The sequence below is a fragment of the Vairimorpha ceranae genome, assembly GCF_000988165.1.
Source record: "Vairimorpha ceranae strain PA08 1199 chromosome Unknown NODE_9, whole genome shotgun sequence".
NCBI lineage: Eukaryota > Fungi > Microsporidia > Nosematidae > Vairimorpha > Vairimorpha ceranae.
Genome location: NW_020169304.1, coordinates 58,574 through 71,475, shown reverse-complemented (window position 1 = coordinate 71,475; position 12,902 = coordinate 58,574). Strand labels below are relative to the sequence as shown.

General features: G+C 24.7%; 7 protein-coding genes and 1 non-coding gene across 8 annotated transcripts; 7 read left to right on the top strand and 1 right to left on the bottom strand.

Annotated features, from left to right (window-relative positions):
* Positions 1 to 1,390: 1,390 nt before the first annotated feature.
* On the top strand, positions 1,391 to 2,035 carry AAJ76_900070085 (hypothetical protein; the record flags this gene model as incomplete). Its single annotated transcript, XM_024476617.1, has 1 exon — positions 1,391 to 2,035. One exon carries the CDS (start codon positions 1,391 to 1,393, stop codon positions 2,033 to 2,035), a length of 645 nt encoding a protein of 214 aa, XP_024331683.1.
* Positions 2,036 to 3,365: 1,330 nt separating this feature from the next.
* AAJ76_900068110 (kinesin a-like protein) lies at positions 3,366 to 4,643 on the top strand (the record flags this gene model as incomplete). The annotated part of the gene is made up of 1 exon (XM_024476616.1): positions 3,366 to 4,643. The coding sequence occupies one exon, from the start codon at positions 3,366 to 3,368 to the stop codon at positions 4,641 to 4,643; it is 1,278 nt and encodes a 425-aa protein (XP_024331682.1).
* Positions 4,644 to 5,020: 377 nt separating this feature from the next.
* Positions 5,021 to 6,094, top strand: AAJ76_900066455 (methionine aminopeptidase 2; the record flags this gene model as incomplete). The annotated part of the gene is made up of 1 exon (XM_024476615.1): positions 5,021 to 6,094. One exon carries the CDS (start codon positions 5,021 to 5,023, stop codon positions 6,092 to 6,094), a length of 1,074 nt encoding a protein of 357 aa, XP_024331681.1.
* A 95-nt stretch (positions 6,095 to 6,189) lies between these two features.
* On the top strand, positions 6,190 to 8,091 carry AAJ76_900065286 (serine threonine protein kinase; the record flags this gene model as incomplete). Its single annotated transcript, XM_024476613.1, has 1 exon — positions 6,190 to 8,091. One exon carries the CDS (start codon positions 6,190 to 6,192, stop codon positions 8,089 to 8,091), a length of 1,902 nt encoding a protein of 633 aa, XP_024331680.1.
* Positions 8,092 to 8,459: 368 nt separating this feature from the next.
* Positions 8,460 to 8,530, top strand: AAJ76_900062946. The gene has a single exon. It is a non-coding gene; the product is annotated as a tRNA-Pro (tRNA).
* Positions 8,531 to 9,014: 484 nt separating this feature from the next.
* On the top strand, positions 9,015 to 9,461 carry AAJ76_900062461 (bis(5 -adenosyl)-triphosphatase-like protein; the record flags this gene model as incomplete). The annotated part of the gene is made up of 1 exon (XM_024476612.1): positions 9,015 to 9,461. The coding sequence occupies one exon, from the start codon at positions 9,015 to 9,017 to the stop codon at positions 9,459 to 9,461; it is 447 nt and encodes a 148-aa protein (XP_024331679.1).
* Positions 9,451 to 10,206, top strand: AAJ76_900062025 (metal-binding protein; the record flags this gene model as incomplete). The annotated part of the gene is made up of 1 exon (XM_024476611.1): positions 9,451 to 10,206. The coding sequence occupies one exon, from the start codon at positions 9,451 to 9,453 to the stop codon at positions 10,204 to 10,206; it is 756 nt and encodes a 251-aa protein (XP_024331678.1).
* Positions 10,207 to 10,208: 2 nt separating this feature from the next.
* On the bottom strand, positions 10,209 to 12,821 carry AAJ76_900058655 (hypothetical protein; the record flags this gene model as incomplete). Its single annotated transcript, XM_024476610.1, has 1 exon — positions 10,209 to 12,821. One exon carries the CDS (start codon positions 12,819 to 12,821, stop codon positions 10,209 to 10,211), a length of 2,613 nt encoding a protein of 870 aa, XP_024331677.1.
* Between the last annotated feature and the right edge of the window lie 81 nt (positions 12,822 to 12,902).

Sequence of the window (12,902 nt, the reverse complement as noted above, 5' to 3'; positions counted from 1 at the left end):
TATATTATTATTTAACTATAAAAAATTAATGTCAGCCAAAAAAACGTGGTAACATTAATTGATAATTTTTTTACTATCCATGAAAAATTCTATGAAAATATGTTAAAGTTTTAATAAGACGTCTTTAATCGAAAAAGGTACCATGCAAAATTTTTATTTAGGTAAAAATAGCAATTTTTGAATTTAAAAAAGGTAAAAACCTGAACACAAATGTACATACATTTAAAAAAAAATAGAAAGCTTTCATAAGTTTAAACACCTGTTTATCAATGAGACATTGTAAGCTTAATATTTAAAAAAAAGTTTGAATCTGATAATTTGTTTATTGTAAACCTGTTTTTTAAATTTTGTAAAAGTTTGCTTTTTATTTAAAAGCAACAATATTAAAGTAAACTCTATGCACATATCAATATATATCTTTTTTAAAGTTGTAATTAATTTCTTTTTGTAAAAAATATGCTATTGTAGATTTAATAGTAAAAGAAAGCAATTTAAATATTTCAACATAAAGACCTAAAAAATTAACATATGATTGAAATAAGAGAAATCATATTTGTGTTTTAACAGCATTAAGAAATTGTAAATCATAAATTTATTCTTCTGTAATTTGAATTAATAAAAATTAATATTTTTTTATAACAAAATAGATCAAAATAATTGACATGTGGTAAATAATACCAAATTTTATTGTATTTTATAAATTTTAAAAGCTTTATTTGTCTAATAAACACCTACTTTGTTCTATATTTTGTATATAAAATTAATGTATACGTTCATAACTAAAAATTTAATAAATTTATATTAAAATTTAAGTTTAAATTTTTAAAACGATAAATCTTTTACATGACGCGATTTTGATGCATTTTTGTGTATATGACTCTAGTCATATTAATAACAAATTAATCATTGTTTAATATAGTTTTTATTAACCCACCTAAAATTAAATATGTCATTTTTTAAATTATACATTTTATATGCATAACTTTTTTCAACTGTGTATTTAAAACAAATTATATTAATAGTCTCTTATATTCATTATTTATAAAGTTTATATACATGAGAAGTAAACAATTAACACAATAAAGTGGTTTTTAAATATTAATAACAATATCTAATTTAATTTCACAAAATATTAATAATTAACATTGTTAGGGTTTTAAGCGCCCAAAATCAATATTTCATCATAATTGATAAAAATTTAATATTATGACACAAGGTGTCTATCTTGTACATTAAATCCTTTTGTGATTGCATATGCAGCTTAGTTATTTAAAATTTTTGTTTTTTGATTAAAATTAAATTTTATTAAAAAAGTTGTAAATTAAATTTTCATTTAAAAAAATTGCAAATAAAATTATAAAAAATTAAAGAATATATTTTATCCCCATTAATGTTATCAAAAAAGAGTTTATATATTTTATCAATATGTTCAGTATTAACAACAATTTTTATATTTACAATTCTTAAATACACATGCATTTTTAGATCACATTCGTGTGCATCAACTAAGATATCCTTAAAAGATACTGTATTAGCTCAATTTGACATCGATGTTGCATTTAAAGAATACGCAAAAATATTTGATACATCTTTGAATAACAAAGAAGATTTCGTATTTATGACTAAAGCTTACTATTATATCTTTAAAATACCAAAAAAAGTATTGGAAAAGTATTATCGTGATGTTTTTCATGAGTTTTCAAAAGAATCATCTACGGTTATCTCTTCCCAAGAATCTGAAGACTCTATACTCCAGATTCTTAATAAATTCCAAGAAAAACTTGATTTTCTTTTCTCTATTCGTCATACTAAAGAAACATACGTAAATGCAGTTACAACAATCATGGAGGGATTGGTTTTATACAAAAAATTAGACGTCGGGCTTGTTAATTTTTTTTTAAGATTTATCCGAAATTTCGATACAAGTTTGAACAGCCTTTTAGAAGACGATTTAAAAAATAAATTAACAGAAAGGAAACTAAAAGAGGGGGTATTAATGTTATCATATATTGAAAAAGCACTAATTGGTATTTAAAACATTAATTATATGTAAAAAAGTAAAGATGTTTGTACTTGATTTAATGGGCTTTATACCTGATTTTTTTGCAAGTTTGTTTATTTTTTCTTCGCTTAAAAATCAAGTATATATAAAATTTAAACCTTTTTTTCAACCTAAAAATTTTTAAGTACAAAAAATAATGTTTTGCTTTTTTAATTGCATTAGACAAATTCTGCTTCATTAAAGCTATTAAATTAAAAATTTAAAAATAGTTACGAGAATTTGAAGAATGTAGTGCGATAGCAAATGGAATATTATAAAAAAATAAACAGAAATTTTAACGAATAATTTAATTAAGAGAGAAAGAGAATTTTTAACGGACGTTTTTGGAAATAAAATTTTTGATTATACATGTAAATAATAAAATCTCAACTAAAAGATTAAAAAAAGTCTGAAAATTTTGAAGATGCAATTTTCAAAACAATTAATGTTATCTTAAGTAAAAGTGTTTTTAAATAAAATGAGCCTGGCAAAATTAAGAGTTGTCTTTGATTGCACACGAACTTTAAAATCCAAGAGACTGCGTGGATAAAGATTTATTGAAATACATATACACTTTTGTAGGAGAATATGTTGCAAAATGTCCGAGAACATGTCGGAAGTGCACAAAAGCTTTAAAATGCACGGCTGACACATCTAATAATAAAGAATAGAAAAAAAGGAGAATAAGTAACAGATACTGACAATTAAATATAAAACGCAATACGGGTTAAGAAATATTTAATAATGTTTATCCAATAAAAAATCAACACAAATAGAACTTGCTAAGCAAGGAATTCTCTGAAGAAAAAAAGTTTTAATAAGTATAGGAGAAACTAAATGTATAGAAGTAAAACAAGTGAAAAGATTTAATTTGAGAAAAAAATTAAAATGTTATAAGAAGCTACTTCAGTCATAAAAACATTAATTACAATATAAATTATATTGAAGAAAGTCTTAGAGCGAAATATTTGAAAAAAAAGATAAAATTAGAAGTCTTTTAGACTAAGATTGGAAATTTTGAAGCACAATGTTGAATGACGATGAAAAGAACATTTTTTGAACTCAAATAACCTGTAAATGATTGCGTAGAGTAACAATTTAAAAAACTATTACAATTTATTAATCAATACGCATTTAAAAATCTTATATTTTATTTGTATTAATATTATTAGTTGAGTCCGAATGTTTTTTAACTGCTTTAAAAAAACTATAATATTTTATTTAATTTTTTGAAAATTATAGCTGAAGTATGCGCAAATGTGACAGCTAGTTATTTAAATAGCATAAATATAATCTATAAAGATTTTTAAAATCCACCCTTAGAATGTCGAATGACAATATAGATGCATATCTAAATATAATTAATGATACATTAACAAACTTACAAGAAGATTTTGATTTTCTGTATGAAGCTGCCAATAAAAGACCAAAAGAACAAGATGAAGAAAAAATTAAATTACTTGAAGAAATTGCACAACTCAAAACACACATTTTAACTTTAGAAACAAACGAAAATATGCCACTAGTTGTAAATAAAATTGAAAGTTTAGACGGTGAGTTACAAGCAAGAATAGAGCATCTTGAAAGTAAACTTCAAGATGCGCAATTTGAAACCTTATTGTTGAATTCTAAAGTTAAATCTTTACAAAATGAAATAATTGATCTTAAAGGCGCAATAAGAGTATTTTTAAGGATACGACATACCGGAGAATTATCAAATATTGAAATACAAAACAATAAAATTAGTATTTTACATCTCAATAGGACACATAATTTTGAATATGATAGGGTTTTTACACCAGATGATTCACAACAAGAAGTTTATAATGAATTACTTAATATCATTGAAAGTGCTTGTGATGGTTATAAAATATGCATTTTTGTATACGGTCAAACAGGTAGTGGAAAAACATATACAATGATTGGTACAGAAACACAACCAGGAATAATTTATAAAACCCTGAATACTTTATTTAGTGTAAAGACCCAACTAGAAAAAGATGTAAATAATAATTTTAAATTAGAATATTCTTGTATAGAAATTTATAATGAAGAAGTAATTGACTTAAATATGAAAAACAATCATTTTTCTGGTAAAACTATAAATTTAACATCTTTAGAAGAAGCTTACGATTTAATTACAAAAACACTGTCAACTAGACGAACCGAGAAAACAAATTGTAATTTACAATCAAGTAGAAGCCATTTGATTTTTACTTTACACATTGAAACCAAGGTTAATAATGAAACGCGTGTAGGTACATTATGCTTTATTGATCTTGCAGGTTCTGAAAGGATAAACCAATCACAGGTAGAAGGAATGAGACTTAAAGAAACTGTAAATATTAATAAAAGTCTAAGCTCGCTAGGAAATGTTTTTATGGCTATTCTTAGAAAAGACTCTCATATTCCATATAGAAATTCTAAATTAACACATCAATTACAAGAATATTTTACAGGAAAAAGTCGTGTTGTTATGATTTTAAACATAAATAGTGGTGTTAATCAGCGAAATGAAACTATCAGTACGTTAAGATTTGGTGCAAAGGTCAGTGAATGCAAATTGGGACGTGTTGAAAAGAATATTACTAAAAATTTATAAATAATATATTTTTTGTATATGTCTTCTACAAAATTTTATAAGTTAAAAACGGTAGAGCGTTTTAATGCTTTAATTTATTTTAATTACATTAAAAATAAATAAATTTTAATGAAATTGCCTTTTAAAATAAACAAATTTTGATGAAAATGTTTTGATTTAAAACAATTTGTACAAACTGTCAATTAATATTATAAAAAAAATTTTGAAAAATAATTTATTCTTTTGTAAAGTAGTTATAGTTTTATAATTCCGTTTTTTAACAGTAGTAGTAGAACACAGTGCGTTAAAATTGCCATTTTAAGTGCAAAAGATTTTATTAAACTAACAAGATATTATGAGAATTGTATAACACTTTTATATTTTAAAACCCTTCTTTAATGAAATTGCTACAGATAAATTCGGTAGAAGAAAAACCGATAGAGTTTTTAGAGAAGTCTGACCAATACCGTAAAAATATTTTATTTAATAAAAATAATGAAATAGTAGACAACGATCTTGATTTTGACATTTTACGAGATGCTAGAAGAGCAGCAGAGGCACATAGGCGTGTACGTTATAAAGTACAAAACGCGATTAAACCTGGAATGCCGATAGTTGACATAGTAAATATTATTGAAGAAAATACACGAATTTTACTCAACGGTGAAAGAAATAATGGAATTGGATTTCCTGCTGGAATGTCTATTAACGACTGTGCCGCACATTTCACAGTTAACAATGGAGACAATATTTGTTTAGGGGTTGATGACATTCTTAAGATTGATTTTGGAACCCATTCTAATGGACGTATTATGGATTCCGCATTTACTGTTGCATTCAATCCCGAGTACGAAAATTTGCTTTTAGCTTCTAAAGAAGCCACAAATGCTGGAATTAAAGCTTTGGGTGTAGATGTAAGGTTGTGTGATATTGGTCGTGATATTTATGAGGTTATGAAAAGTTTTGAAGTAACAATAAAAGGTAAGACATTTCCCGTTAAACCGGTTTTTGATTTACATGGACATTCTATAGGTCAATATGTTATTCATGCTGGGTTATCGATTCCGTGCTATGATAATCTCGATTCAACAAAAATACGAGAGGATACATTTTATGCAGTAGAAACCTTTGCTACTACTGGAAGTGGTCATATTAAGGATAGTTCTCCGTGTACGCATTACGTTTTAAATAATAAAAAGAGTGCTGTACTAAAGAATCTTAACTGTATAAAAATTTATAATTTTGTAAAAAATAAATTGGGTACACTTCCTTTTAGTCCTAAGCATATCGATTATTTTAACTTAATAGACGGACCATCTCAAATGTACATTAAACTTCTGGCGCAGAGAAATCTGTTGATTTCATATCCCCCTTTAAATGATATTAAAGGATCATATGTCGCACAATTTGAACATACGTTATATTTAACTGAAGGATGCAAAGAAGTTCTAACAAAAGGTGATGATTATTAATTAAATATTTTTTTATTTTTTTTTTGAAACACGTTTTTAGCTGTAAAACTACTGGTTACTTAATTTTATAAATTTATATTAGATGACAGAAAAACATGTCGGATAAAGTAGATGAAAATGTAAAGGATAATGAAGAAAAAAAGAATGAAGAAAATAAAGAAGAGAATAATGAAGTAAAAGAAAACGAAGAAAATATTGATCAATCACAACTTCCATTAACACCAGAGGCCACAAAAAAACAAGAAATAGTCAGTGACATCATAGCAAGCAATCCGATACAAGTGGTTGACGAACCAGAAGATGAAGTTAGAGCATTTACTAAAAAAAATGTGATAGAAGAAGTAGAATTTGGATGGTTTAATCTTAATGCATATTTAGATGCACAACTTCAATCTGTTCCTGTTACATTGCGTGTTCTTGGCGAATGTCTGTCAGTTATTATACTCTTTATGGTGTTTCCAGTAGGTTTATTATTTTTAATTAAGGGTAAGACACGGGGAATTAATGTACTAAAAGATATTCTAAATGTAGGTGTACAAAAAGATCAAATAAGTAATTTTGTACAATTTTATGTATTTTTGACATGTGTATATATTTTGTATGTTATTGTCTATTTTATTTCTGATAACATTTTGTATATTTGTCTATTTATATTGGATTTATTTAATATGTCAGTTACAGAATTTACTGTACAAATCTTACAAATCATTAGAGCTACTAGTTATTATTGGACAAATTCGCTAATATTCTGGTTAATCTTTCAAGCTCATAATTTTTTATTCCATAAATATCAATGGGCTGTAGGTAGCACTGATAAGGCATTTATATTCGTGACATTTGTAATTTGGGTTAGTATTTGGATGTTTGTTCTTTTTGTAATTAAGTTCTGTCTCACATACTGTACATCTGAAATTAGAAGAAGAGATTATCGAGATAGAATTTGGGATATTAATTATAAAACGTTTGTGTTTAAAAAGTTAGTTACTATCTCTAAAACTGACAAAGATGGTAGAAAAAAGGTAGCAGATTCAATGGTTAGTGATTTTGATCCAGGGTTTTATTTAAAACATAACGACATAAAACTTAGTTCCAGGGAAGATGCCATAAATCTAGTGGAATCGATATTTGCATATTTTGAGATACAAACGCTTTCTTTCGAAGACATTAAAGAGTACTTTCCTGACAATCCTGAAGAGGTGTACGAATATTTAGCAGACAAAAAAATTGAAAACGAAAAGGCGGATCCTATAAAATTTGAGCGCATGCAAGACGCAGCGATACATTTGCAACAAGAGAGATCAGATATGTTGAGGACACTACAAGATAGAGATAGTATTTTTAATAAGTTGGATTTAATTCTTACAACAGCAGGTACTTATGGCTGTTTTCTTATTCTTCTCTTTTTGTTTGGTATACCATATCAAATATATTTAGCTTCTATAGGCCCTATATTTTTTACATTCAGTTGGATTTTTAGTGATACCATTAAAGAGATCTACAACTGCTTTGTATTTCTACTAGTAAAACATCCTTATGATGTCGGCGATAGAGTTATTATAGACGGCCAGGAGTATCTTGTTAACAAAACAGATGTCCTTGCTTCTACATTTATAGACTTAAACGGTAAAACTGTGTACATTCCTACACCTGTTTTGTTTTCAAAAACAATTTGTAACATGAGAAGAAGTAAAAAACAGTCAGAATCACTGACACTTCTTATAGACAGATCTACAAAATTTAAGGATGCAATTAAATTTAGAGATAAATTAAAAAAAGCACTTTCAGAAGAAAAGAAAAATTTTACTGGCGAAGTGATTATTAGAAAATTTGAGATTGCAGAAGGTAATTTATCACTTACTTTAGACATACAACACACTAGTAACTTTCAACAAGCGAATGAAAAACTTAGAAGAAGAGATTTGTGTACAGAAATTGTATCAAAATGTTTATCAAGTTGTGGAGTTAAGTATACAAACTCATTTAAATATGTTGATTAAATGGAAAAAAGGGTTATTTTTAATAAAACTAGATGACAATAAATTTTTAAAGACACGCATGTAGATTTAACTATTTTTGATATAAAAAAACAGCAAATATTTTAATTTTTTAAAAGGTTTATTTTTTTTATTTACTGACTTTATATTCTTTGCTCAATTAAACGTAGTTTTCTATAAATTCGTCGCTTCACTTTTTAAACTTTTTAAAATAAAGAAAACAAGTTATTACCCATAAAGAGGAGTATAACCAGGTTATATGTACTTTAAAGAATTATTTTAATCTTACTTTTTTTAAAGCTTTTTACTCAATTTAAAAAAGTCGTTAAAAGTAAATTTTGTAACACGAAATTTTTATTAACCCGAGAATTGGTGCTATAGTCCAGTGGCAAGATGCGTGCTTCGGGAGCATGAGACCCGAGTTCGATCCTCGGTAGCGCCCAAGTACTATTTTATATGCAGTATAAATTTCTAAAAATTAAGTTCCACAGTAAAATTATATTATTTTGTTCATAAAATTTATATTGAATTAAAACATAAGCTAACAATCGTTAAAGATTTTTTTTTAAGTTTTAAGTTATTTTTAAAGAATCGGTTTTACTGTTTTTATAAATACTAAAGAATACTAATTTATGACTATGCAAAGTTGCTAAACGTGATTTATAATTAAAAATAATATTTTTTTTTCTTTATTTTTAGCTATAACATTATATGGTAAAAAATTATTAATATTTAAACACAGCCGATATTGATTGTAAGTGAAGTATTTAGGACAAGAATAATTAGAAATATTAAACATGATAAATAAAAAGAGTATTTATCCTCTGATGTATATTCATATTTAAATTATTCTTTATATTTAAAAGTTTGTTACAATTATATTTCGAAAGTAGACAAATTTATATACAAAAAAAATTACCCCATTTATGAAATTTGGCTCAAACTATATCCCTGAAGAACATATAATAGTTAAAACTAAATATAGTTTTATATTTACAAATTTACGTCCATTTCTTCCTTATCATATTCTTGTATCACCAATATCTCAAAAACAATTTCTTTCTGATTTATCTAAAGAAGAATATATAGATCTTTTTGAATGTGTTCGTCTTTCACTAAAATCTCTATCTTTATATGGCACATCTTTTACTGTTTCATGCCAAGATGGTAAAGAAGCAGGACAAAGTGTCCCACATGTACATATACATATTGTACCTAGAAATAAAAATGATCTAGAAGATAATGACCTTATTTATGCTAAGGGTGCACTAGATATTATAAGAAGTGATAGAACATTTGAAGAAATGGCAGAAGAAGCATTATTGCTAAGAAAAGATTTTAGTAAATTTTTTACCCATTGTGATGATAATTGAGATTTTGTCTAATAATGATGGATACATTTATCTACAAAAAGATGATAATACTAATATAAGACATTATAAAGATAAAATAGTATCACATGAAATTATTGATTCTATTAATATTTATGCAGTAAAAGACTTATGTAATACTATTAATTTATCAGATAGTGATAATTCCATGCTAGAATTTAAATGTAAACATGGAATAAATATTCAGTACTCTAGTCTCAATCTTTTGCCTTCTGAAAATTGGCATGAACTTATTGACTGCTGGTCATGTCATGATAACGAATTTGCAAATGTTAAAAATCTTAGAATAAAAGTTAGGCCTAATGGTATACTTTTATCATCATTTTTTATTCTAATAAACTCTTGTGATCTACCTATTTGTTGTCAGGTACAAGAACCGACGCATGTAAAAAAAATATGGTTAAATAATTTACAAGGTGTAAATCATAAAAAACTTATTTTTTTTTATCTTGCCACTTATTTTAATTCTAATAGTGTATATATTTTCCAATATGAAGGAAAAATTTATGAAATAAAACTTTTCTACACTTGTAAATGTTTAATCTATGAAGATAAAAAATATTTTAATGTAATGAAAATTGGCATAAAAGAGAAACATAACATATATTTTGATGATACAAAAATGAAAGAAACTATAAATGAATACTACATTAAATTAATATATGAAAGTATTTTACATATAAACATAAAAATTTTAGATTATCAAACAGGATTCATTTATTATTAAAATTATTTAATTATTAATTTATCATATATCAATCGACTTAAACTTCGAATTTCTTCGTCTCTACTGTCTAAAAATAAAAGTATTGATTCGTAAATATCTTTATGACACGATTCGTAATTCTTATGATTATCAAGACATTTAGAAATCAAAGTAAGCGCTCTAATTGTGCTACTATCTAAAAAGAACAAAATAGATTTAGTTAATTTTTTTATGTCTTTACTATTATTACTAACAATACTAAATTCATTTGCAATATCTTCACCACTAAAATAGTCAGATAAAAATGTATATAGAATATCTTCACTATCCAAATTAAAATGAACAAAATGTTTATTAATCATTTCGTATTTTTTTGCATAAAGCAATTTATTGAAATAAATATTTTTGTAATCAATTGTAAAGAATTTTGTTAGTTTCATAAACAAAATTAAGTTATTAAGATAAATATATTCTAGTAAATTTGTGCAATCAAAGTTTATCTCATTAACAAATTTATACTTAATTATATTATAAATCAAATTATGGCTAAGATTTTCAGGGCCTGGAAACAATTCAATGTTAATATCTTTGTACGTTTTTAACAAATATACTAACAAGTAATCATAATCCGTCATTTTATTATGTTTACATATACTTTTAATAAGTATATTATGACTTATATTTATTAGTGATAAGTCTTTTTTGAAAGATGTGTAATCAAACAACTTAATAAAATCATCAATAAATGGAATCATTACATTTCCGTATTTCTTAAATAGGACAAGAATAGATTTTTTTTGTTGTTTAATAAAATCTAAACTAACCTTGTTTATAATTCTTATATCGTCATAATCAGTAAAAGAAATTAAATAATCCATAATATCTAAATTAGAAAAACAACTATCAAGAATTTGATCTTTAAAGTTATTTATAAATTCATATTCTGGTTTGTACAGATAAATTAAATCTAAGTTGTTTTGAATTAATTTTATATCATTTAAAATTGTGTTTATAATATATTTGCATTTAGATTCTGTAGCACAAAACTCATTAATAATAATTTTCAGCTTTTTATAATATGGTTTATCCAAAAAATGTATTAAAAATTGTGCATTATCTTTTAAAACAGGTATAATATCTTCTACTTCAAATCTATTAAGCATATAACTACAAAAATTAAGATTAAAATTAAAAAATTTACAAAATTTTAAAATAAATTCTAAATTGCGATTCTTTAAAACCGATTCGTATCCCAATTTATCGCACAACTCTTTTAAAACAGAAAAATTGTTAATTCTTTCAATAATATTATTATCTTTATTAAAATGAAAAAGAATTAAATCAATGTCAATACAATCCTCAATTGCAAATTCTGCAAGAGACTTATAAACATTCTGTTCCTTAAAAAGATAATCAACATACAAATTATGAAATTCACAATAATATTTAAGATTTGTCATAAAAATCTTATTATAATTTTGTTTACATAATTCTTCTAGTTCTTGGATGCTAAGTATTACTTCACAAAAAACATTCGGTTCAAAAGTAATAAAATTTAAACATATAATTAAAATATCTTTATCTTTAATGTGTAAATCTTTATAATTAAATTCATTTAAAATACACATCATGGTTTCTTTATCAAAAAAGTTATAAATCTGCCTGCTAATATTTTTAATTTCTTCTTTGAATTTAGGATATAAAATTTTATATAATCTTTCTTTAGGCTCAATTTTTTCAGCTAGATCTTTGTAAAATGAAAAGTCATCTTCTAAAAAAAAATCTTCATTATTAAAAAAAATAAAATGCAAAATTTCATATTCTGCCCGTGTAAAATTTATATCTTCAAGTTTGTTGTTTTTTAACCAACAAAAATAATCTTCTAATTTTTGTAAATTTTTTAAAAGTTCCCTACTTGAATTCTGTTTAAAACAAGTAGTATTTGTATCAATGGTCATTAAAACATCAACATCTGTAATAAGTTTCTTACTAAAAGTTAATTTACCTTCTAAAGCCGATTTAATTTTTACAACTAACTGATTTTCATCATTGTTAATTTTTTCAATAATATCATTTAATGGTCCTTCATATTTATGCACAAAATTTAAATTTTTTATCAAAAAATGTTCGATTAGTTCATTTAAAAAATCTTTTAAATGTTCATAGAAATCAAAATAATCAACAACCATATAAAAAAAATCGATATATTTAGCACAGCATTCAGCATAAAACTGAGTACTAAATGAATTTTGACTCCTTAAGAAATCAAATTTACTAAGAATATTAGTGTAATATTTAGGATAAGGCAATGTAATAAAAATAAGTTCTTTTTGATTATATTTATAAACATGATATTTTCTAATCAAAAAATCTAATAAAAAACCAAATTCTTCTTTATGTCCATAGATTACTAATGACATTAACCAGCTCTTAAATTTTTTGTTAAATTTCAATTCTTCAATCGTCGTTAAACGAAGACGATCGAAGTGTAAAGAAGAAGATGAAAGATATTTTGTGTTTTTTATACAATCAGGAATAAGATCTAAAAGTGATTCTAAATCCAAGTCTTCTGAGTTTGAGTATTTTTTGGAAAAAGAGGATGTTTTTTTAATTTTTTTAAGTTGCTCTAAAATCATGGGGGAACAGAATTATGGAAATATTTATTTAGCTCTTTTTTACAAATAAATTAAAAAACATTTTGCTGACTTTTTATTGTC